The sequence below is a fragment of the Paracoccidioides brasiliensis genome, assembly GCF_000150735.1.
Source record: "Paracoccidioides brasiliensis Pb18 unplaced genomic scaffold supercont2.3, whole genome shotgun sequence".
Taxonomy (NCBI): domain Eukaryota; kingdom Fungi; phylum Ascomycota; class Eurotiomycetes; order Onygenales; family Ajellomycetaceae; genus Paracoccidioides; species Paracoccidioides brasiliensis.
The window spans coordinates 2,744,256-2,769,036 of NW_011371360.1; the positions used below are offsets into that span (position 1 = coordinate 2,744,256).

The 24,781-nt window shown below is 46.1% G+C and overlaps 9 protein-coding genes across 9 annotated transcripts; 5 read left to right on the forward strand and 4 right to left on the reverse strand.

Moving 5' to 3' along the window:
• Nucleotides 1–503: 503 nt before the first annotated feature.
• PADG_03209 (uncharacterized protein) lies at nucleotides 504–4,898 on the reverse strand (the record flags this gene model as incomplete). Its single annotated transcript, XM_010760477.1, has 5 exons — nucleotides 504–1,109; nucleotides 1,184–1,813; nucleotides 1,872–1,960; nucleotides 2,016–4,481; nucleotides 4,607–4,898. The coding sequence occupies 5 exons, from the start codon at nucleotides 4,896–4,898 to the stop codon at nucleotides 504–506; spliced, it is 4,083 nt and encodes a 1,360-aa protein (XP_010758779.1).
• A 505-nt stretch (nucleotides 4,899–5,403) lies between these two features.
• PADG_03210 (uncharacterized protein) lies at nucleotides 5,404–6,052 on the forward strand (the record flags this gene model as incomplete). Its single annotated transcript, XM_010760478.1, has 2 exons — nucleotides 5,404–5,546; nucleotides 5,647–6,052. The coding sequence occupies 2 exons, from the start codon at nucleotides 5,404–5,406 to the stop codon at nucleotides 6,050–6,052; spliced, it is 549 nt and encodes a 182-aa protein (XP_010758780.1).
• Nucleotides 6,053–6,748: 696 nt separating this feature from the next.
• On the reverse strand, nucleotides 6,749–7,870 carry PADG_03211 (uncharacterized protein; the record flags this gene model as incomplete). The annotated part of the gene is made up of 4 exons (XM_010760005.1): nucleotides 6,749–7,105; nucleotides 7,191–7,369; nucleotides 7,463–7,577; nucleotides 7,739–7,870. 4 exons carry the CDS (start codon nucleotides 7,868–7,870, stop codon nucleotides 6,749–6,751), a joined length of 783 nt encoding a protein of 260 aa, XP_010758307.1.
• Nucleotides 7,871–8,856: 986 nt separating this feature from the next.
• Nucleotides 8,857–9,817, forward strand: PADG_03213 (5-formyltetrahydrofolate cyclo-ligase; the record flags this gene model as incomplete). Its single annotated transcript, XM_010760479.1, has 3 exons — nucleotides 8,857–8,947; nucleotides 9,027–9,575; nucleotides 9,684–9,817. 3 exons carry the CDS (start codon nucleotides 8,857–8,859, stop codon nucleotides 9,815–9,817), a joined length of 774 nt encoding a protein of 257 aa, XP_010758781.1.
• A 177-nt stretch (nucleotides 9,818–9,994) lies between these two features.
• On the reverse strand, nucleotides 9,995–10,498 carry PADG_03214 (mRNA splicing protein SME1; the record flags this gene model as incomplete). Its single annotated transcript, XM_010760480.1, has 3 exons — nucleotides 9,995–10,047; nucleotides 10,116–10,206; nucleotides 10,358–10,498. 3 exons carry the CDS (start codon nucleotides 10,496–10,498, stop codon nucleotides 9,995–9,997), a joined length of 285 nt encoding a protein of 94 aa, XP_010758782.1.
• Nucleotides 10,499–10,981: 483 nt separating this feature from the next.
• Nucleotides 10,982–14,544, forward strand: PADG_03215 (uncharacterized protein; the record flags this gene model as incomplete). The annotated part of the gene is made up of 8 exons (XM_010760006.1): nucleotides 10,982–11,113; nucleotides 11,205–11,297; nucleotides 11,390–11,662; nucleotides 11,798–11,888; nucleotides 11,966–13,246; nucleotides 13,316–13,741; nucleotides 13,815–14,345; nucleotides 14,456–14,544. The coding sequence occupies 8 exons, from the start codon at nucleotides 10,982–10,984 to the stop codon at nucleotides 14,542–14,544; spliced, it is 2,916 nt and encodes a 971-aa protein (XP_010758308.1).
• An 855-nt stretch (nucleotides 14,545–15,399) lies between these two features.
• On the forward strand, nucleotides 15,400–15,816 carry PADG_11560 (uncharacterized protein; the record flags this gene model as incomplete). Its single annotated transcript, XM_010760715.1, has 2 exons — nucleotides 15,400–15,456; nucleotides 15,625–15,816. The coding sequence occupies 2 exons, from the start codon at nucleotides 15,400–15,402 to the stop codon at nucleotides 15,814–15,816; spliced, it is 249 nt and encodes an 82-aa protein (XP_010759017.1).
• Nucleotides 15,817–17,841: 2,025 nt separating this feature from the next.
• PADG_11561 (uncharacterized protein) lies at nucleotides 17,842–18,342 on the reverse strand (the record flags this gene model as incomplete). Its single annotated transcript, XM_010760716.1, has 2 exons — nucleotides 17,842–18,029; nucleotides 18,225–18,342. The coding sequence occupies 2 exons, from the start codon at nucleotides 18,340–18,342 to the stop codon at nucleotides 17,842–17,844; spliced, it is 306 nt and encodes a 101-aa protein (XP_010759018.1).
• A 2,065-nt stretch (nucleotides 18,343–20,407) lies between these two features.
• Nucleotides 20,408–23,892, forward strand: PADG_03217 (uncharacterized protein; the record flags this gene model as incomplete). Its single annotated transcript, XM_010760481.1, has 2 exons — nucleotides 20,408–20,669; nucleotides 20,864–23,892. The coding sequence occupies 2 exons, from the start codon at nucleotides 20,408–20,410 to the stop codon at nucleotides 23,890–23,892; spliced, it is 3,291 nt and encodes a 1,096-aa protein (XP_010758783.1).
• Nucleotides 23,893–24,781: the final 889 nt, after the last annotated feature.

Sequence of the window (24,781 nt, forward strand, 5' to 3'; positions counted from 1 at the left end):
AATAAATATTTAATCGATTAATTCATCTATTTGTCTCTCTGATCTTCCCTTTCCCCCAATCTCTATCATCGCCATATTTTGCTCCGAACTTTATATCCATGAAAAAACTAACCAGGGAGGGGGGGGGGGAAGGAATACGCCACAAAACGAGGCTAAATAACGTCTGGCATAAGAAGTGCATGAAAATAAAATAAAACAGGGAGAAGGAAAAGAAGAAGAAAACGCTACTGACATGAAGAAGAAATAGAACGAAAAAAGACGAAAAAAGCTACGAGGTTTGCATGTTTAGATTGCGAATGATGAAAAGGATTAAAAATGGGATGGCGACTTTTAGAATAATATCACAACACCAGTGACAACATTACAACGAAAAATGGTTAGTTATAGTTAGTTAGGTGCAATGATGCAAAGGATTATGCAAGCCCACTTTCGTGGTTATGGCCTCTTTCATCTTCCTTCCGGCATGTACCGCCTGTAGTCACTGCCAACAATCATGCAGATTATTACAGAGACCGCTGAATCTTGGCCTGCAGATCCCGACATTCCTCAGCTGAAGTATCATCCAACCCACTCTGTTGCAAGAGTAGCAGCATCTCCGAAACCCGGTGTGCGCAGACATCGCTGCCAAACGCCCCCGATCCAACTCGAAGTGAATCTTGGAACCAGCGAGCGATCAAGTACAAGAGATCCCGTGCGATGTATCGTCTATTCTTGCCGTGGAACGGAACTTCGTTGGTATAGAACAGCGATTCAAGAACGGTGTATATCTGTTCGTGTGAAACTTGGAGATCGAGGAATAGGTCTACGACCCACGTGTCTGGGCCGACACCTAGCTGCTGTTCCAGGACATATCGGTCCAGCATGGGTAATAGCATCGAGACTGGGAATGTAGTGTCTGACATCCTGATACGGCCGGAGAGGTTTCTTATTTTTTCGATTACGGCTTCGTATGGGAGAGGTGTGCCTCGTGCCGAAGCCTCTTCGTGGACTTCTTGGATTAGGTTCTGCCAGCATACTTTGATATCTGCTGCGTTGCGGTAGTTGGCGAGGTGCATGATATGAAGGCAGATGTCGTAATAGCCGCCTGGATCGGCATATAGGTTAAAGAGCTAAAGAGCGCATAATGTTAGTTCACAGTTGTGATTATTTAAGGGAGATGTTTGTGGTTTTCCTTAAAAGTTACCTTATTGAGTTCCATGATCTCTCCGTCAACCTCTTGAAGGACCTCAGATTTACGCTCTGGAGCGATTCTGGCATCTTCTTTGAGGCGCTGCAAAAGATCATCCTGTACATTAGCCACATCCATCAATGTCGACACTTCCTGAAGGAGTCTTTGCCTCGACGCTCGCGAAATATTAGGTGTAAAGACAGATGCATTTGCCCTGGCTTGGCTGAGATATTCAATCCGTCGGCTCAGGGGAAGCAAGAATGAGCTCTGAGCAAGCTGCAGCTGGACAGATGCAGCCTCGTAAAATCGACTGGATTGTGCGTAATATCTCCAGAGCAAATCTGCGTGTGAGAGGTCTTCGGTGGACTTTCTTTGAAGATAAGTGACGACGAAAGGAGTCTGGACTTGCAGGAGACGTTCACTCCAACCATGCATCAAATACCAGTCATACAGGCTGGTAAGAAACACCTCATCATCGCAGCTTGAGATCACATCATACGCTTCATTCTTTCTTCGGGCAACTGGAGTAAACTGTCCATCAACAAAACCTGGGTCTTGACTCGAAAGGTCGTCAACTGCGAGAATAACCCTATAGATTAAGTCATAACACTGTTTTCGAATCTCGAAGCTGGCTTGCCGAGAATCCTACATCACATCAACGTTAGATACAATGAAGGTACAAGTGATTGTGTGGGAAATATACCTCTGGTGGTCGACCGTCCATGATCCACGAAAGAGCACGATTTGCCTTGTCGGAATGAGCCGCAACGCCCAGGCACAGCTGAATTGCCCCTAAAATGAAGATTAGATATTGGCCATTTAACAGAAGGTTGGGAAATAAACATACCAGCAAAGAATTGACTCTGGATATATTGCTCCACGGCGGACTGAAGATAGTCCATTGGCAGATATTCAGCCACTTGTCGAAAAAGGACTAAACTCTCATTGAGCAAATTCCGGCCCAACTCTGAGTTTGCTCCTGCCTCCGACGCTCTCTTCAGCAGTTCTTGAGCCTTGAAGATCACGACATCTTCCGCACTACAGAACGTGCCGCACCTTCGTCGCAGAGCCTCCGCAACAGTCTCCACGTTCGACCCCTTGGCGATATTCCGATTCACTATAGCTTTAACAAGTTCTTTCGCAACATCATGACCTTTGCTGCTACTGAACAGCTCTTCGAACGTGAGGGTTAAAAATCGCTGCTTCGATTCTTCTGGTAATAGGGCGAGAATTTCATCAACTCGTTCATCAAACAGCACGAGAACGAAAGAAATTCCTTCGGTTGTGTCGGAAACGAGCTGAACCATTGAATGTAGCGCACGATGTTCTCCCTGTAAGGCAATCTCGTCCTGTTTTGTGATGGCCCGTGAGAGCGCCTCCGGCCCACTCAATCCCTCGATAAACGATTTGTTCGCGCGGAAGAAATCCTGAAGAGCAGATAAATCTCGCTGAATCGAATGTAGTTTTGAAATCTCGACAGATGGAGAAATAGTAACGCCTCCAGAGGGGGTCCTGTTTTTCTTGGCAATTACTGTTTTCCAAATCGACCTTAAGAGGCGTGAGGTGTAGAGAGCAATACCGGCATGGCGCGGGGAGGGGATCACAGCATCAATGGCAGGGGTGGTGGTATCGGCAACAGCGTTCTCATTGAATGTAGGCTTCCCACCAAACTCAATAAATACCTTTCGCGCAAACTCAAGAACATCGGGGTCATTTATCTTCGAAAGACGAGAATCGGCAGACAGCTCAACTCCCTGACCACAGGCGACCGCCAGAGCCGTCGCCAGCGTCTCGCTGCGGCCATACAATCGTATCAGGGTTTTAACTTGGGTTTCCAAACCTTCTTCACCTCCAGCGTTCCGTATAAGGGAGGCGAAAATATCCACCAGTCGCCGTCTGCGAATAACGTGAATGCCAGTATTAGTTAAAATCGCAATTTCCGCAGCAGGCTTGTCAAATTGAACTGCAAGCTCGTTTCCAGAGCTTTCTGCTGAGTTGGTAGTGGATACTGGTGTACATAATCCAATGTCTTCTGCTCGACTACCAAGAGTTAGCCAGATGGCAGTTTCGCCAGGTTTAATAGGGAGTGCGCTGTCCTGGGGACGAGCAAGGCGACCAGAGTCTGGAGTCGATATGAAAAGCGTATCTGTTCGATGCATGGGGTCCTTTGATGTAAAGCAGAAGAAGTAGCCAGGAGGGAATCGCTTGGCTGATCTGGTAGGATCAAGTGAGTGGATGGCGAGTTTTGCACCAAATGAAGCCTGATACGGCGACCCAGCGACAGGAGGTGGCCCTTGAGGAATTTGACTTGGGGGTATGTCAGACGGAGGTGTCTTCACATGGTGTGCTTGCATACTGGTCGGCGCATTAGTCGCGGTTGGCGTTGCGGACCAACTATATGTCCCAGTAGCGCTAAGATAGATTCTGTATCCAGTAGCAGTTGTTGCCACAAGATGGTATCTAGACGCCTCTGCGGCTGGGATAGGACTGATAGAAACTATCTTAACCCGAGGATTGAGCGTTTCGTTGGTGCTGATTATGTGGCCAAGGTTCGAGTATATATCGATAGCATGTTTTGTAATGGTAAGGTTAACCGTTCCATCAGGTTTCAAGTGGAATACGCGGATGCACGAGTTCGAAGAGAGTGTGTATAGGAGGTTTCGGCTATCATCGACAACCATCTGCTCAACGTGTTCCGTTGGCTTATGGCCTAGAATAATTGACGGAGTAAAAACAGTAAAGCTCTTACTTGTGTGGTTCACTTTCCCACATCGGCCTTGGAACCATCGCTCTTCCTGTTGATAGGTGAGTTCATAGACCTCATTGTCAGCAGACCCAGCAAAAAATATCCTCCCGGTCGAGTCTGAGGAGGCAATCACATTGATATCCATGCCTTTAATCGATGTCGCCATCGCAGTTTGATAGAGTGTCACCAGCTTTGTTCCAGAGGGAGAAGTATCGCAACCCAAACCCAATATCAAGACTTCTGCCGTCGTTGAGATAATGAGGATATGCGAGATTGACGGAAGGAATACGCCAGCTCTGGGTCGCGCAAGCTTGACAGTGTTTATACTATTTGGTTGGCTCTCAAATCCCACCAGCTGCGGATTTGGATGCGTGTAATCCCAGAGATACAGTGCATTATCAATAGCAACCCAGGCGTGATTCAACTCCGCAAAAAGACCCATACTCGTCGATACCTGTGCTCGATTGTACTGGTCGAATATTTGGTCTGGAATATTATACATCTTCACTTTTTGAAACGGCGCCCAAGACGCTGACGTTGGGATATCATAATCGGAAGAAAATCCCTCTGTTACCCTCTCATGTTAGTCTTTCCGTATTTTTGTTTTATTTTATTTCATTTCATTTTTATTTTCTTTTGCTATTTCCAGCAGCGCAAGTCACTGCCAACGCTGGGGCTTCCTTAATACATACGGGATAAATAACTGTCCAAATCTGGGTATCGTGCTTCTTGCGCCAAAGCCTCATCTACCGTCCGCGCAGCTCGCTGCCGTGGGTTCAAGGTCTCCACTCTGTTCTTAATCTTCGTCGCTGGTAGCCTTGGACGACGGGGTTGGGGGAACGGTTCCGCCGCAGTCGCAGGTTGGTCGCGGCCACCAGACAGGTTAGATGACTGGAAGAGAGGCCCATTGTATGCTGACGGAGCGGGAGTCTGGAAGTAGGCACCTGGAAGAGGTTTTTGAGGAGTAAGAGGTGGGAAGGACATCGTTTTACAAGGTCCGCTGGCGCATAAAGCTGGGAAAGCTCGCCTGCTCTGGGGACAAGTCGCGCGCCAAAGGTTTTGCTAACTACCCTACCACGGCGGATAGGATAGGGTAAGAAAAGTAAAAGGATGAATGAAGGCAGATTAAGAGTGTCTCATCTAAGACATAGCATAAGAACAGATGTCTAGTCAGGAACCAGCTTCGTGGAGAAGGTTGGGACAAGGCACTCCTCCGTCGTAGCAGGAATGGGTGTATCTTCGCCGAGCTCCATTCAAAACACAAAAAGCACGAAAAGCAGGAGAGCGCACGGACCAGCAGACAACTAGCCACTGAACAATTATTTAACTTCGCAGGTACTTCACACTTCACTATTACTTATCTACTCAAGCAACACTCTGGCTTTAAAATAATTCAGTCCACTGCACAGTACTGCACAGTAAAAACAGCAGTATTCTTCTTGTTGTCAAGGCCATTTTGAATAGCCAATCCATTTGCTACCAATTCACTATGTTCCGCTCACCCAGCATCCGCCCGCAACTCTGCCTACGAGGTAGCATCCGACACAACTCTACAGCTCCTGTAACACCCCCTTTACTGCTGAAAATAAAATCAGACCTCAAGGATGCCATGAGAGCAAAGGATACCTCAAGGTTCGTGCCTTAAAAACAACCGCCGCTCCTTCATTCATGGATATAAAGTGTCTTTCGATTCCTTCTAGCTAACCGTCATTCATTTCAACACATAAAAAAGGCTCAATGTCCTCCGCGCACTAATATCAGAAACAACCAATGCCTCCAAAACATCCTCCCCCATAAAAACTGACTTGCAACTTCTAATCCTAATGCGCAAGCGCGCCGCCGCCCTCAAGGATGCGAAAAGCGAATACAACCAGGCAGGCCGGGCGGACCTGAGCGACAATGCAGACAAAGAAATCCAAGTCCTGGACGGCTATGCGAGCCAGGTAGAAACTACGAGTGCTGAGGAGATCCAATCCGCCGTCTCGAAGGCCATTGCAGAGCTGCAGAGCACCGGGAAAAAGGTTGTGGTGGGATCTGTTATCAAGGCACTTGTCGGTCGAGGGGGTTTGCTGGAGGGGAAACCAGTTGAAACTGCGCAGATCATCGGGATCGCGAACGAATTTATACCCAAGAAGTAAAATTTGGGGATGTATCTTTTTGTGTTCCTGGGATATATTGTGCAATATATTAATGCTAGGTACGCGCAAATTTTGGGATCGTTCTCCACTCCGGATTACGAATGGCCTGGCTATTTGGATCTAGCGGGGTGGGTGTTACGATATCCACGGCTCATTCCGTTCCGCAGGTTGCAACGGGTGAAACGAGAAGGGAGAATAATAAGGTGAAGCACTTTCTCTCTGAGAAGTGTTGACTGACATGTTCCCCTCATTCGGTTTAGGACCAAGCCACTGTATTATTATTTGCTACAATGATATAGAATGGTAGATTGTTGACGCTTCGAGAATCATTAAACGAGGAAAATAAACGACGCCAATCAATATATGCAATATGAAGTGTCATTAAAGCCCTCTAAAGAAAATGAAATGAAACGAAATGAAAGAAACAAGGCCATTCCAGACCAGCAGACTCTCGAGCAGTGCACCCAGCTAACCGTATCATAGATTTTTAAAACAATGATATCCTATCAACCACCACCTCCCCCTTTTCCCTTGGCCATCAAAACGCCAATCTCTCCCAAGACAAAATCCTTGAGAAACTATTAATAAATGAAAAACAAAACCCTCGTATCATCAAGGAACCCCATCATCAAGGGAAACCCCCTTAAACAAACCTAAGATGCACATAAACTATGACAATAATATTGCGAATCCCTTTTACTTATAGATCAAAACCAGCCCACCAACAGCTGTCATGAACACACCCACCCACCAAAGCGTATCCATCCCCGACTGATTGTTGTCCCCTTCCATGTCGACAGATGCATTTTTGTTTAACAACGATTCAAAGTCCACTCCTAAGCCCGCGCCCTCTTGTTCTCTCCTTTCAAGAACTGAACCATCTCTTTTTCCTTTTCCTTTCCCTTTACCAGTATGTATTGGATTCAGGGTCTCTGTCGGGAGCATTTGCGGCTGTCTCGAGACGAGGTACATGGGATGCATAGGTGTGCCGTCGAATTGGTAGAGGTTGAGACGTTCGACGCCGCTGTAGGGGTCTGTTAGAACTTCGTATCTCTGCCGTGTTTGTAAATCCTGTGTTAACTATATGCAAATATAATATATTTTTCGTTTTGATGGCTTTTGATGTTGATTCCCCTACCTCGAACAGTTCCTCCTGGGTATATCGAGAGTAATATGCATTTGGGCCTTCACAACGGTTGGAGACTAATTGTCGACCATCGGAGCCGAACGGTGTGAGGATCAGTGATCCGTTGGTTGCAATTTCGTATTTTCCGTGTTGGAACTGCATCATTCCCCTTGCGCAATTGGGTCGGGTAGCTAAGATGCGATATGTCAGCGGATTTTTGTATAGTTATTTAATATCCAACATTGATGATGAATGATCCGGGGCAAGTAGGGGTGTTTACTGACGATTAGCCATTGCCCTATAGTGTGCCTCTTCGTAGAATCCTTTGATTGAGAACGAATATGAGATGCCTGTATGCGACGGTTCATTGAATCTATCTTTTACCGGATCATAGAATCCCTTTTAACAACAAACAGCGCAAAATGGTCAGTATGTGAGTGCGTGCTGTACCAAGACGGGCTTTTGCTTTACGGTTTCGTTCCTTTAATTCAAGGAATAAAGAAAGAAGAATGGGTAAAAGCCACAACCGAATTCGAAGGCGACAGACAGATAGGACATACTAAACCTGTCAAGACTTTCGCGGACTTTGTCGTCCAAGTGCCTGCGAGCCGTGGATCATACGGACGTTGCGCGGCCACGCCATCAGATAAACAAGCCAAAAAGAGTAAAAAGAGTGAGAGTTCAGCTAACATGGTTGACGCGGCTATCCTTTAGCCTAAAACATGGAGGGCAAGAAAGCAGAACGAGGAATAAACAAAAGGAATAGCACAAGCGACTCGAGGGAGGACGTGAGAGTAGTTGTGGCGTTGGGATGATATGACTTGCAGTAGGTAGAATTGTTGGACCTTTTTTTGTTAGGTGTCTGGCAGAGTGGGTTGAACTTGACACCACAGCGGGGTTCCTAATTTAAGATTATCCGTAGGGAACAAGGGGTTCACATCTGCGAATGTTGTACCCACAAAGAAGTTAAGTTGTAACCTATGTGGAAATAAGCAGACAGGGACATTATTATTATTATTGGATTTTACTGCAAGAAATAAACCAGATCAACCACAGTGGCCTGGCTGTTTTGTTGCAGCTGCAAATTCGGGACTTGTGAACACATATATATGTATTCTCCATGCCACAATGATCAGCAGCAATGAGCAGCGTAGTCATCGATGAATTGATGCTTGCTGCATGGCTGGATGATAGTGGGACCTGTTATTTACCAGTGTTTTGGTATATGGGGCAACTGTACAGTGAGTTAACCCTGGTAGAATGTATTGAATATTTCTTTCAAGAATATATACAATGCAAGTTGCGACCATTTTCCATAACTGCCGGTCACCACAAGTAAGCGCGTAACTACTGGGGAGCGGCTAATTTGTTCCGCTAAAGTCACCTTTCTTTAGGCGATTCTCGCGAAGGATTTAAACAGCGCGGCTAGGCACATGTTTAACAGGAGAATTAGTCGCGGAGAATCATCTTCGAATCTTCGATCAACAGTAATTGGGACCAGCAAGCAAGAGCTAAACTAGATGCCCATAGCTGTTGATTGACTTATCTTCGGAACCATCTGACAGTAAGAGGCGTCTACAGTATCTTCACCTGACGTCTTCCTCCTAATCCCCTTGCCTATAACTAAACGCTGCTCTCATTGCGGATGCATATATTGCAAAATTATAACAAACCCCTCATGGCCACTCTCCAAAGAGCCAAGAAGGAATTACGGAGCAGACTACGGAAGATACTCTCAGAAGTATCTAAAGAATGCATAACTGCCCAATGTTAGAGCCAACCTCCTCCATCCGACTTCATTAACTGTATACTGATATATAAATTCATTCCCTTTTCTCTGGGAACAAGCCTCCGTCACGACAAGAAATCTGCTGTCCCTGCCCGAGTATCACGCTGCAAAAAGTCTCAGCATCTACCTCTCAATGCCATCGGGAGAAATATCAACAACAGCTATTGTCCGCGATGCATTCAGCAGAGGTAAACAGGTATATGTGCCATATCTTTATCAATCGGATCCAAACACAGCTGCAACGCGGGACCGCGCATCGGTTATGGAAATGCTGGCGTTGCGCTCACTTGAAGACTACGAATCATTACAACCGGACAAATGGGGTATCCCATCACTAGATGCGAGTACGATTGCCAATAGAAAGAATTGTCTTGGTGGGTATGGCATTCCGACAACGACAACAAGTCAATCAAGTAGTACATCGACGGACGCAGAAGCAGAAGGTACGGGATTGGACTTGATTGTCATGCCGGGAATAGCTTTTGACGAACAGCTGAGAAGATTGGGGCACGGGAAAGGGTACTATGATCATTTCATCAATCGACTGATGAAGAAAGGGGAGGTTAATGTAGTCGAAGGCAAAACAAACATGCGAAGGCCATATCTCGGTAAGGAACCAATCCCAATATGCTGTAAAATCAAGACAAATATGTCCGCCATATCACTCCCAAGGTGGCCCCTGCTAATTAAATGGTCTTCATCTATTCTCATCTCAGTCGCCTTGGCTCTGGGAGAGCAGCTTCTTCCCCCAGATGAGAAGATACCCGTCGCGGAGCATGACTATCCCATGGATGCCCTTGTCGTCGGAAATGGGCGAATTCTCACCAGCAGCAAGAAAGAAGCAACGTAGCTTTCCCCGTTGTTCAAAATGCTCCATCAACCACACTTTTTAATTTTCATTTTCTCTCCTTAATTCGTTCACCATATTTCTTCTTCTTTTTTTGGTATAACTATAGCAAGTAGCATTCAATTTCTAACGCCTGTTTGCACCCAAAGCCACCGCATTCCTATCTCACCCGCTTTGCGATCATTGAAGGGCCTGAATTAACGAAACATTATCTCCTTTAAGCAAAATTTGACCTGCAACTGTGTGTTAGAGATCGAGGAAGATAGAGATAGATTAAGAATCTGAGTGGTTGAGCCCGTACCAAGTTGTCTCTTTCTCTCCTCCTCTGTTTTTGTCGCAAGTCGAACTTCAACAGCGTCATCAACGACTAGATTCATAAATTCATCAAATCCCTTTTCAACAACAGAGCCATGGTTAGCACAATTACGTTTCAATACAGAACTAGAAACTGGGGTAATATTAATTAAAAAAAAAAAAAAAAAAAAAAAAAAAAAAAAAAGGCAATCATGTGTGGACGGAGGGGTCCAGTCTCTGAGGACGAACCCGAATTTTCCCTTCTATCCTGATAGCCAGCTGTTCGTAGAGCCATATTGAGACAACAGATCTCTGCTGTAGGAGCTTGAAGATGAAATGGATTGGAGCCAGGAGTGTCTTGCGACCTCCTCCACCGCCTCTACCTGTCATTGCGCGTGTGGAATCGGGTATATGTGGACGGACAACGGGTATCTGAACTTGCGAGAGTTGATCCGGTCGGGAGAGGGAGTGGAATACCGTGCAGGTGAATACGTAGCTCGAGTTACGAAACGTTGGGTGGTTGGGTAGTTGTAAATAATCAACAGTCGAGTTGCCATGCGGCTAAAATCAGAATTCTGCCAGACCCAAAAAGCGGCCAAACCCAAACCCTCTTTTCTGCCGCCCCCCAGCCAGAAAGAACAACGACCTCCACCTCCACCGCATCATTCCATTTCTTCTTATTAGAGCCACACGCCACTGCTCATACAAAAGCCGCCTGCTCCCTTTAATTACCCTTGAGTTTCCCCCTTTTGATTCATGAGATTTCTTTGTCACTATCCAATCTCTCAGCTTGGCTGAACTGCTCTATCCGCTTTACATTGGTCCGGTAGCATCCCTCCGTCACCCGACACTCATCAACTCCCACATCCCACTATGGCTTCCAAAGGGAACGGAGCGGGGCAGGCTTTTGCGCCCGTCCTGGCAGCTCTCGCGACAATGCAAGGGAATGCTGCTCGGTCAGAAAAGACACAGGCTCATGAGTTCCTCGAAAAGTTTCAGAAATCAGTGAGAGATAACTTCGTTTCCCCGATTTACCTGTTCTTCGGTTAAGCGACAACCCGGCCATCTAACTGCGTCGCGATATCTGTATCTATAGGTCGATGCGTGGACTACAACGCATGCCTTACTACAATCCACAGAGATACCCGTCGAAGCAAAGCTATTCGCAGCTACAACACTGAAAGGAAAAGTATGGTTATGAATCGTTTATTTTTCACATCGCATTACACCTTCGTTCGTTGAAGAACCCCCACCAGCTAACCCGTACTTCTACAAAATCAGATCACATATGATCTAGATCAAATACCTGCAGAGTCCCTATCAGCTCTGAGGGACTCCATCCTCTCCCTCCTAAATGTTTATAGCTCGGGACCAAAACCGATACAGACTCAACTGTGCGTTTGTTTAGCCAGTCTGGCTATCCAAATGACAGCATGGAAGGATGTCCTTGCTACCGTTGGCTCAGCTCTGGGAAGTGAGTCGGGAGACTGTGTCTTAGAATTCCTCAAAATACTCCCCGAGGAGGTTACAGAAGGGCGCAAAATCAACATGACTGTATGTGCGGCCGAGTCACCATCTATGTCCAACCCATCATCCAAATCCGCCCTTGTTTGCGCAAAAGAGTTCAGCTGCGACATCATTCCTTTGCGACCAGAAGTCTAGAATCTAATCCATCATCATAACACTTAGGAAGAGGAACTTTCCACAAGGACAGCAGAACTATTGGAGAACAACGCAGATCATGTCTTACGTCTCCTAGTGCAATATGCGCAGTCTTCTGGTATGGGACCCTTCCCCCACAAGTCGATACGTTTTTCCCCCTTGGCTAGTTCTGACTGGACATATAATGAGAAACAGAATCTGCCGCAACAAACCCTCAACTTCTGGAATGCATTACCTCGTGGATGCGTGAAATACCATCTGCGCAAATAGTCAACTCCCCCCTTTTGGACTTAATTATCAAGGCCCTCTCCAATGACCGTAGTTTCGAAGCTGCTGTGGATACCATCTGTACAATATACAGGGACACGCTTGAGGTTGATGACGCAATGTCTATCATCCAAACGCTGTATCCAAGGATAATTGCCCTAAGACCCAAAATTAGGGAGGCTGCAGAGACAGAGGATTTTGAAATGCTCAGAGGATTAACCAGGCTTTTTGCTGAAGCTGGCGAGGCATGGGTAGTGCTGATTGCCCGTTTGCCCACTCAATTTAGAAGTTTAGTCGAAGCAGTCTTGGAATGCTGCATCGTTGACAAGGAGCGGGATGTGATCTCCATTACCTTTGTCTTTTGGTATGAGCTTAAGCAGTATTTGACCATAGAACGATACCTGCCGGCTAGAACGGAGCTTGCCGACTTATTCTCGAAGTTGGTGGATATTATGATCAAACATCTGGAATACCCTTCGCCTGATAATGAGCATAGCGATTTATTCGATGGAGATCGCGAACAGGAGGAAATATTCCGTGAATTCCGCCACTCTATGGGCGATGTGCTTAAAGACTGCTGCGCGGTTATTGGTGTCACCGAATGTCTTGGGAAATCATATAGTCTGATTCAGAACTGGGTCGCTAAATACGCGTCTCAAGCAACACATGCCCATGTCCCACATTGGCAAGAGTTGGAAGCGCCGCTTTTCAGTATGAGAGCGATGGGGAGGATGGTGGAGCCTGAAGAAAGCTCCGTTTTGCCGCAAATAATCCCCCTCATTGTACAGATACCCGATCAAGAAAAAGTGCGATTTCAGGCCATCATGGCTCTCGGTCGATATACGGAATGGACCGCCCAACACCCTGAAACGCTTGAAGCCCAATTGAATTATGTCATATCCGGTTTCCAGCACAAGTCGCAGGAGGTCGTACAGGCGTCTGCTCTCGCATTCAAATTTCTTGGTACCGATTGTCAAAAGCTTCTTGGTGGTCATATCACCCAGCTTCATTCCTTTTACGAATTGGTCATCGACAACCTAAAGCCGTCTAGTCAGGAAGAAGTTACGGAGGGAGTGGCTGCGGTAGTTGCTGTGCAGCCAGTCGAGAAAATATACGAAACCCTAAAGTTATTCTGTGATCCTATCATGAATAGAATCATGAATCTCGCGAACAATGCTAAGGATGATGCAGGCCAGAAGGCGGTTGCCGGTCAGTACACGACGAGCGATGAATTAGTGATGAAAATATGCTAACCAAAACCAACACTCTTTTCTGCAGATCATCTCCAATTAATTACTATCTTCATTCAAGTCGTCTCACCTTATGTCGGCCCCGGTACCCAAAATCCCGGCGTCAGATACTGTGAGGAGATCCTCCCCGTTCTAAATACAATCGTGCTGAATTTCACAAAATCCGTCCCCATTCTTGAGAGGGTATGCCGGTGCTGGCGCCACATGATTATCTCCTACCGAAACGCCATGACTCCTCTCTTACCAAGTTTAGCGCAAAGCATATCTGCAGGATTTGAGGCATCCAAAGAAGGCTGTTTCCTGTGGGCTACAGATGCAGTCATTCGAGAATTCTCTGATGGGGCTGAGTATGTTGATCAAGCGACAAGTGATGCCGTATATCAATTCTTTGAGCAACAAGTTGTACTCTTTCTCAGAATTCTCAATGACTTGCCACCCCACCATCTCCCTGATAGTAAGATAGCTCCTAACGACCATAACCCTTCTCCCGTCTGTATATCAAATTTCTTACCATATTCCAAAAACAGTGATCGAAGATGTTTTCCGCCTCCTAACCGACGCAGTACGCTACTATCCCAAAAAATCCCTAACCTCCCAATTAGCCGCTCCAATTTTCTCCGCCTCCCTAAGCGCCCTTACACTTCAGCAAGTCGACCCTCTAACCGCAGTCCTCCACTACTGCCGCGATGTGCTCAGCTTTGGCTTTGACAAACCATCCATATCTGAATTCACAGACCCTGATGGTGAACCATACACCAACACCCCGGAAGTTCGTTCCGCTGTGAAGCAGTTAATAACTTCACAAGGCGCGGTGCTCGTCCAGAGAGTGTTGACGGGGATGATGTTCAGTTTCCCTGACGACTGCTTCCCAGATGCCTCTGGGGTTCTGATGGCACTGTTTGAAATGATGCCGCAGGAAACGGCAAGCTGGGTAGAAGCGACTGTGCACATGCTGCCTGCTGGAACTGTTAAACCAGGCGAAAGTGATCGGCTTATGAAAACATTATCTGAAAAGATTCAGCAGGGTGATGTTCGGAGGACAAGAGTTGTTTTGCAAGGTTCGTAAACACTGTTTCCCCCCTATGTTTTTATATACCTAAACTTCGGATTGAATTTAACCTCCGGTAACTAATACATATTTTCTTTATTTACTCTTCTCGCATTTTAGATTTCACAAACTCTTATCGACGGAGAAATGTAGCCCCCAGAGAGGGCCTGGGTAGGCTGGAAGCGGCCCGATTCAAGTTCAGTGGCTAGTTTTTGTTATTATTTTTTCTTGTATGACTTTTCCCCATCTTTAACGACAGGTACGAACAAAGAGGTAAAACAATACCTTTTAGGCCCGATAAACCAACAAAAAAATATTAAAAAAAAATATTAAAAAAAAACGATGAGATTTTTGCTTCATACTATGCATACCATATCACTATTATAACCAGTCCCTCCCTCTTTTCATTTTATATATATTTCTTTTACTTTTTGGGCATATGTTGTTTACACGGCGTTTTTATGTGCATGGTTTTACTTTATCTTTTCTATATTGTGGCATTTTAGTAGACGAATGGACAAGGAAGGGTGAATTAGATACGCGGCCTGGGTTTTGCATGACGATTGAGGAAGCTGGCTTGAGATGAAAAAGTTGGAGGAGTGTGTACAGGGGACTAAAACAAATAACATGGATGTTACGGTTTTAAAGGACGGGATGGGATGGGATGGGATGGGATTTGACTCAGCTGAGCTGGAACTGAGATCTGGGACAAAAAGTTAACGGTTAACTAGAATATTTCTGGGACATCGCTCTCGTGAATGGGTGAATAATCAGGCATGAATGATTTGAGATAATTTTTCACTTACCATTTATCATAGTTATATATGTGAAGGATAGATTGCTTGATTGATTATGAAGCGATCGCTAGCTACGCGGAAGTTATAACTATACGGTGCGGATTACGTAAGAATGCGGATAGGCCTGACAATATATATATATATTTTCGTGTTTCATTCTTTAGTGGTCTTTCGAGAAGTGCAGGGCAGAGTTAAATGATCAGATAAGAATACAGAGATAAGACCCTCATCCTCTCCTTTGATGCTTTACCCTCCCATCTCTCCGCCATGAGTTCCAGGATACAGTCTCAAAAGCAAACCTCACCGTCTGTGTATGGCTGTAACGTATGCGTATCATGCCCCAAAAATGCAACTTCGACTTCTTATCCATCCCTCCACTCTCCAAGTGGGCATTCCCCGACCGACATCTATCGGGCTTTCATCACAATGCAAGTGCCATGTCAACCTCCTGGCTAACCTTGCCAAAACCCGTTAAGGAATGCCAATTCCTAGGAAAACCCGGTATCGGCACATCAACCCGCCCTGCCCAATGGCGATAACGACCGTTTATTTATCGCTTTTTTCCTGCGTGCCAGGGGTCAAAACGACGCGCGCATGATCGGTTTCTCTTTTGAGAATAAAAATACTACTGCCTCTGACGAACATGACCATCTTTGGTCACAGGTTCGGGACACGAAATGGTAATCATGGATAGATCCGTCCATCCTACCTATCATTGGGTTTTTTTATTTTTGTTTTTATTTTTTATTTTTTTTTTGGCGAGAATGTGAACACAGCCAATCACTTAACTAGGCTGTAGCAGGGGGAGACTAATGGTTATTCTCATGGGGTTCCCTGTTCGCCAAAATAGCTTAACTTCCATGGAGACAACCGTACCTGGATGTGTTGTTGAGGAACGATTTATGCAGGAGTGAAGACGCATAACGTTATGAAACGTACCTCCAAGTTGCGAGGATGAAAATGAGATTCCGATGTGTGAAGGTGCTATGGGGTTGGATATATGCAACATCCTGTTCTCCAGTCCTGCATAACCTTCAACTCTTCTAGGGAGGAGGCGTTGTGATGACGAGGGTCAGCCACGTACGTACCAAAAGCAGGAACAAACGATTTTGCACTGAGGTCAGGCTCGCGTCTGAGCTTGATCCCTTTTGCGTACTTGAAAGCAAACGTGGGCGCGGTCGAAACAGAGTTTTGCGACGTTCTTCAAGGACTCCTGACAAAGATTAACAGATAGGCAGGATATCAAGCCAATTCTTGGTTGTTGTTTAGCTCTCCGGGGGATCATCACTGGCAGACTTAAGGGTCAGGCTGCTCCTCAGTGGCTAACAGAAAATGTCGAGAAAGGACCTATGAGATCAAGCCATCGAATGTTCTACCATCGCAGAGTTCTGATATCTGATCATCTACCGCTATTTTCTTTCCCTGTCAAATAACAATAGAACCTGAGAGAAGAGCTTTCTAGGCCCCCAAGCCTTCATGGCAGTGTCACGCTTGGAAAAGACATCCATCCATACATGAATCCCGCCGGGGAAGCATAGATGCCCCCGGAGAAATCAAGAACTAATGTCAAGAGATCTGGCTATTTTTTTTGCTTTTTCTGGTCAAGGCACGAATGTCAAACACGCGTTTGAGCACGAGCCTGGGGGCCAAGAGCTAAGAGAGGGTCTGTCTGCCAGTTGTCACAAGTACATAGCGTGTGCTGCATGGGCGAAACTGGGAACGCGGAAGAGCTAAGAGGCTCCCGGGTTTATGAGGCTGGGCTTTTTTGTGGATAGCCTGACGCAGGGAGTCATGGCCGAGTCTATCATTGGTTTTGGCTTACGCATGGCTATTTGTTATGAAGGATGCAATTTTTTCTTTCATGTTGGGTGTTTGCAATCCTTTATGAAGTAGTTTGTTTAATCAATAACATTATTAACGTGGACGGTACCGAACTATTTTCTACTTGTTGAGATTACCGTCATGGGAGCTTGTAAACAGATTGTTCTGGAGGGATGGCATTGCGTTGGCTTTTCCTCCTCGTGAAGGAGTAGGTAACTATCATCCAATTTGTAGCTCAACAGCCAAGATCAACAGCAATCAGAAAACTATGGAGGATTGGTACGAGAATCGGTTTACCCCGCCTGTCGTCTCGCCCTTGGCTACGGCCCATGGGCAAAGTAGCGTTCACCCATCTCGTTTATCGAAAAAACAGTGCCGGTAGTTATATGTTAGTCCTATCCATGGTGCTTCGGGGACCGCGGTTTTGTTTTAAAAGAAAAGCAAGAAAAAGAACCAACCACATTATGATGGGAAATAAAGTAACCAAGCCGTGTAGGACTGCAAGAACCCAACATTTACATCTGAAGCCGCCGAGAATGTTGGAGTCTACAAACACTAGAGAAAAAGCCATAATAATACGTAGTTAATTAGCAGGATCTTGGGCCCGGATCATCGCGAACTCTGGATTTAATCCCGTATGTGACCCGTTCCTTTCGCCGGATTGAGCTAACTGGCTAGGTGGATCGATGTAGATCTAAATGAACAGATTAACATATGGACAACCCAATCAGAGGTATTTATATTTCTTTCTGTTGTCTGGAGGTTTTATGCATCACTCTTCCCAAGGTCAGTTAAGATTGTATGTACATAACTACGTCATTGTATTTTGGTCTGGGGTGTCAACTTGTTCTCGGACGGGATCATTAGTTAATTTGTTACCCAGGAACTTCAGACTTCGAGGACCGTTCGTCTTACAGCATTGTTTATAACTAAAACTCCCACCGTCATTGCTTCTCCTTTCCCTCCCCCTGCTTCAGCTTTGGTATCACCCATGTCTCCCGCAATTTGGAACCGAGGACATATTGTTCCGTCTGCAACGCCCAGCCCCGTCTGTCGCTTGTCCCAGGAAAACTCGCCTACATAACGTGTAAAGGTAACTAGCTAGCGGGGAGTAACTAGTTCTGCATCATTGGATCAAACTCATAAAGCTTCCGACTCCCCAAACCTGGCGAATATCAAGTAAGCAATGACATACATTCCCTTTTCCCCTCTTTATTTCTTCTTTTGAGAAGCATGCATTGCTTGATTGGATATTCTGTCGCTCCTATTACCGCTGGATTTTAGCCTTAAGCCTTTCTTGCCCTTCGAGAAACAAAATTTCTCGGGTCCGGAGTTGGGCAGCTTGACCTCCAGGGCTGAGTCTGTTTTGCCTCTCGGGTCCGTGGCCATTCCTGTCACGGAGAGTTTTTCATTTGAGAAGATAATGTTGATCGTAGTATGATGTCGAAACACCGTATAACTTGCATGCGGGGGAAATTTCCGTATATCTAGTCGCATTAACTACCTTAAGTAGGCAGGATTTCATACCGTGTTTCATACAGTCATTGGCTACATAAGGCAATTGTGATTTCAGGCATTCACGAGCAAGTATTGCCAAAAAATGCTTTCACTAATGGACTCGAGATAGTTCTGTGGGAGACTTTCAAGGTGGTTATTCTCAATGATGCCTTTGTGTTCTCTGACACCATGCCCCACATTTACAATTCGATCGGGTTTAAGCCATTCGGTTCGTTTATCCCCCCACACTGTTTTGGCCGTGGTATCCTTAGCTGCTGCTCATTACCAGCTGGTTGGGTAAGTCGTTAGTTATTGCATAGTTTAACAGGCGAAGGTAACAACTCCTGATCCCTTTATTTAACAGCTTTTTTTTCTTCACTGGCGTTTGTTTCTCTTCTAGCGGCGGATTAGGATGCAGAAGTTAAGGCATGATGGAGGAGAGAAATTAACTTTGAAACTTCGATGCGCAAAGGCGTCCTCTGGGAAGAGCGCATGTGTTTATTGAGGATCATTCAATTCGTCCCCTGCATTCTTTTGGAATAACTGGGAGTTTGTAAGATAGCATCGGTATGCGGCTTCATTTCTCGTCTTTTCTGGATGGATCCGCTGGCCGTGTTTCATCTCTTCCAGATTTATGAGGTCATCTCATTTCCCTTAAAATAGTACGGACGAGCGCAATTATTAGATAACTAACCATTAACTAACTTAGCAGGAATTAGTGAACTAAGATTCGACATGATTTCAAGTGAACATGTTCAGGGATCGCTGTTCACCATGGGGCCGTGACGGACCATGACGTTAGGCATAAAAATAGATGTAGCAACTAAACCAATCTCCCAAAACGGTGGACCCAGGAGTCAGGACAAGCGAGCAGTCAACGCCATGTTTACCTCTGCAGGAGGAGGGATGGATGTGAAAAGCTGAAAAAACAAAAACACAAGAGAAAAGATAGCGATGTCAACTGATCGGCTATTACTGGATTAATGCTGCTATCCATGGTTGTTGAGGCACGGGAGCCATGCAACTCCAACCAGCCATGCTCTTCTATGTCGAGTTATCAGGGAACATGGCTGGGATTGATTCTGGCGGCGGAACCGTGGAATCTGACTCTCCTCCTCCTTGTTGTGTGCCCGTACATATATATGTGACCATGCAGCCTATAATTGAGTGAGAGTTATCCGAAGGTTCGCGTTCAGGTTCCCCAGATTACTCCTGCTTGAGCTCTCACTGCATCCGAGATGGGGAGAAAAAAAGAAAAGAAAAAGCCAACATTACAGCTGGTCATCTGCTCAATGTTTAGGGTGATGTTTCCAGCGTGTTCGTTGGCTGCTTGGTGTGGTCGCTTGTATTGGAGTTATCTTGCTCGAGACAGGCTTACAGGAGGTTTAGCTCGTCGTCGTCGTCGTTCGTCCTAGTTATCCTGGTCGCAGTTAGCTGTCGCAGTTTAACCAGGCCGGTCCTAGCACTGGACACTGCGAGTTTAACAGTTCGCTCGAGTTTTAGTGTGTCGATTCTTCCGTCTGAAGGGACTTTCTGTCTTTTCAACCTCCTCGCGATCTCTAGCATCCATCATCGTCGCCATCTGCTTCTTCTTCTTCTTCTTCTTCTTCTTCTTCTTCTTCTTCTTCTTCTTCTTCTTCTTCTTCTTCTTCTGCTTCGTCTTCTCCTTTCCTCCCTCACAACATAAAATGATTTGTTTCCTGTAATGCTTACCCATCCACCGTGTGTCCTTCATACTTTGCATGTCGCAACCTAGCGTACCCTCTGTTGTTGATGTCCATATGCGCCTGGCCCTTCTACCCCTCACCCGCCCTGTCAACCTCGAGCTCTGATGGGCGCCCGAGGTTACCGCGCCATTCCTATAGATTGCAGCAAGGGCATTGGGTAGAGTAAACCGTTACGGGCGCCATTGGCGAGTAAATATATACATTAGAGATTCATACCGTTCATTCCAGCTATGATCCTCGCTGTTGGATCAATGGCAGATACCAACACGTTATCCCACACTCGTCGACAAAGACGCGCTGATGAATCAGGCCCCTCGTCTGAAGTAAATGATCGTAAAGATAGCGGGGAACCTGCGCATCTCCAGAGCGATACATCCAAGAAGCGGAAGAGGAGCAGGAAAGGTGATTCAGAGAAGAAGTTCTACTGTAAACATGAGGGATGCGGGAAGAGCTATTCAAGAGCTGAACATCTATACAGACATCAACTAAACCGTACGTTACGTTTTGTCCTCTTATATGTTCTATTCTATATTGCTACGTATTTTGTTATTTTTCTCTCTATTTTGCCTAAATGCTCTTTTGTCTTGGATGGATGCTAGCATCATATTTACTAGGTGGTTCTTTTCTACTACATCTCTCACCCGTTCTGTTCCAAAGCTTATAGCTGATTTTTTTTTCTCTTCAAGATTCCCCAAAACACATCTATCGCTGTGACTTCCCAGACTGCTACCGCTCCTTTGTTCGTCAGGATCTTTGTGTCCGTCATCGAGAGCGTCACACTACTCATGGTTCTCAGCTCCAAAAACGCGACAATTTCACCCATGCCGCCAGCGCGCTCGCGGCGGCGGCGGCGGCTCCTCCACCACGAAACGATGCCCACCCCCCTAACGGAAATGGACCTATTACTGCGGGGTCGCCAACTGATGGCCCGACTTCGCCATACCTGAAGCAAATATCATCTGCGAATGCGCCAGGGAACATGTTAAGACCACGGCTTCCCAGGTCGTCCTATACCGCCACAAATTCGAATCCCCAAAATTACCCTAATTCCGCTTCCGCCCCTGTCCGCCCCGCTTGCACGTCCTCGTCCACTTCCATAGAAAGTCATTTGCAACCGCTTACGCCACAACAACAATATGCTGGCCCTGACCCACGAATAAAACGGTCCAACAGTTCCAGTAGTTATACCCTCAGCCCCAAACAACAATCCACATCAATATATAGCGCTTCCAATCGTCAGCCCGGATACGGAAAATATGATAACCAGCGTTACCCAAACACCACGTTTAGCCCCCCAGAGCTTGCCCCCCCAATCAACCAACCCTCTGACCCATCAAACGCTCAACCGCGCAGGTTATCATCCACTGGACCCGCACTCTCGGGTTCCACTACGTACATGTCTGTTCCAGGCATACCAAGCAATGTATCTTTGGTTACAGATCCAAATACGTATATTTCACAACAGAATTTGCATATGACATCCTTACCACCACCAGGTTATTCGAATTTAAACATGCCACGGGCCACCTCTTCATCGTTTGCAAATGCGATATCCAACGGTTTTAGTGCTCTTGATCCTTCCCCTGGTCTAATGGGAACTGGTTCTTCTGTCACAGAGTGGGATGCTTTATCATCTTATACCCTTCCTATCTTTGGCGGTGAAACGCTAAACCGTTCTCCTTTTGCAATGACTGATGATTTTACTGCTTGGTTATTCAATGAGCATTCCAACACCCCATCTCCAATTGCTTATCCAAATGCGTCTGGCATGATGCCTAACTACGCAGCTCCGACTGCCGCCCACCTCCATGGACCTTACTATCCAAGCGACGCCGCTTTGACCAGCTACTTTACCAATGTGGTCCAGCAACAGCATCCGATGAGTGTAACGAGCCTTCTCGACTCTGAACCTCCCCAGTCGATCATATCAGTGGAGAAGCGAAATGAGTTGCTTGACCTCATTCAAACACGCTTTAACGAAAATAACCATGCTGCAATTAAAAAGCGAAAAGATTCTTTGCTAGAAGGTGATCTCGAAGAAGATAGTCACATCCTTAGCTTACGAATGATGCAAACCTATATTGGTTCCTACTGGCGTCACAGCCACGACCAACTTCCCATTTTGCACAAACCAACATTTTCGGCGGACAAAGTACCGAATCTTCTCCTCCTCGCTATTATGTCCATTGGCGCCTCAACACTCGACAAAATTCATGGACAGGCTGTCAGTATCGCTACCTCAGATCTGGCCAACTTTCTAATCTGGCACATTCGATGGGAGATTTTTATGGATGCGGATTTCCAGCCACCAGCGAAGCTTTGGGTATTTCAGGCGTTGTTACTTGTCGAAATCTACGAGAAGCTGTACTCGACACGGGCGTTGCACGAACGTGCGCATATTCATCACGATACCACATTGACCCTGATGCGCCGTGGGAGTTCGTTAATTGGTCGATCGCCATTTGACTCTCCACCAAGCCTTCGAGATGACACACAGAACAGATTAACAACAGGATCTGGCACCAATTCTGCTTCCGAATGCGGGGCGGCAGAAGAGTCCTGGGCTCATTGGATCAAGGCGGAAGCCACCCGCAGAGTGGCATTTGCCGCCTTTGTCATGGATTCGACGCACGCCACAATGTTTGGCCACTCCGCGAAAATGGTCGCGCATGAATTGCGCCTTCCACTCCCATGCGATGAAGCCCTATGGTCAGCAACAAGTGCCGCGGAAGTTTCAAGAGTGCAATCCAGTCTGCATGCCAACGGTTTTAAGGCAACAATGTTTCTGGATGGGCTGAAGAAAACGCTAAATGGCCAGAAAGTTCGAACCAATTCCTTTGGTCGGACGATTATCATGGCCGGTTTACTAAGTGTCAGTTGGCATATGAACCAACGAGATCTCCAAGTCAGCTCACTGGGGGTTGCCCAAGCTCTAGGAGGGAGAGATAGATGGCGATCGTCTCTCCTGCGTTCATTTGATAATTGGAAACGGGACTTTGACGAGGCTTTGGCAGAGTCCAACAGCTCAAATTATACATCCACCTTCAGGCAATACACCTTTGACGATGACGTCATTTTCGAATCTCGTACCGTTTTGCACCACCTTGCCCATATGGCGTCGCACGTTGATGTGGTAGATTGCCAAATATTCGCTGGAGCAGGTCGTCTACTGGGCCGCTCCATTACACCAAAGGACTACAGCACTGCGCGGGAAAAAATGAGAGAACGCTGGGCAAACAAAGCCGCCGCACGGGACGCGGCCTTCTTCGCGCTAAAATTTCTCGTCCAAGTACTCAATGCGGAGGACGGCCGTATAGGGATCCGCCACGGCCCCACGGGCTACACTGATATGAACGAATACAGTGCCCGCGACGATTTCCTCCTCAATCGACCGTGGGTGATTTACTTTGCCGCCCTCGTGGTCTGGAGCTATGGATACGCACTGGATGGAGCGATAACCCCACCCGTTCCGGAACTTCTCACTCCAGAAGAGCAGCGGAGGGATATGCATACGTTTTTTGACCGGGTTGGCGGCGTGAGTACGCCGGAGGAGCTTCTGCATGTCCGTGACCGGAACCGGTGCATGGGCCTGCTCATGATTTTGCAGGAGACTTTCTCCCACGCCCGATGGGAACTCCTCAATGAGGCTTCCAACCTTCTTGGGAGCTGTATTGAAAAGTTGAAAGGGGCTGGCGACCCATCCAACCCTTCATGACGCGATGGCATGATATTTCTCTCTTTCTTTTTTTGTTTATTTACTATGGCCTAATCTTCTATAACAAAAAGGGATTTGTGTCTTGTCTTCACACCACGGTGTTTCCCATATCTTTGCCATATACCTGCGCTACGACGTCTTATTGCATTCATGTCCTTTTCCTTTTATACTTCCCTTCGTGGTTTTTATCCTTTTTCTACTTTATTTAATTATCTTCATTTATATACCCTATCACTTCGTATATGTTCGTACCAGAGGAACAAAGGAGAACAAGGAAAAGGGACACTCTTCCCTGACTAAACTACAACTGATCTATTTAGCAACGGTGGTGTTGAGTCTTGCGTACTTTCCCCCTTTTGAAACCTGTCATTTGTTTCTTTTCCTGCCTGCAAAATTGAAGCGATGTTTTTGACAAAAAGAAAGAAAGAGGATAAACCCAAGGTTTTCTAGAAAAGTTGGATTTGTCAATTGGCTGCTCGTTTGGATTTCGTCACAATACCTCTTTTCTGATTTCCTTTTTTTCTGATTGCTGTTGTCAGCCACAAAATAGTTTGCCTTTCTGCACAAATATCCTCACGTTTTACATACACAAATATACATGCATACATACATACATACATACACATATATATACCCATCGTGCTATCTTGTCTGTCTCAATATTTTCTCCTTTTGTTGCTCTTGAGGCTAATCTGTTATTATGATCATGGTTACTAGGGCTAGCGCTATTTCAACATATTTAATAACTACCCTCTCCAGTGTATGCTTATATATCTTTGTTGTGTTTTAAGATCAGTAGTTTAGGGGGAGGGTGATTGAGAATGACGGATTCTTGTTTCAACAGTTTTAAAAGATCTCATGTTGATTTTTTGGAAAATTAATTTTTTTT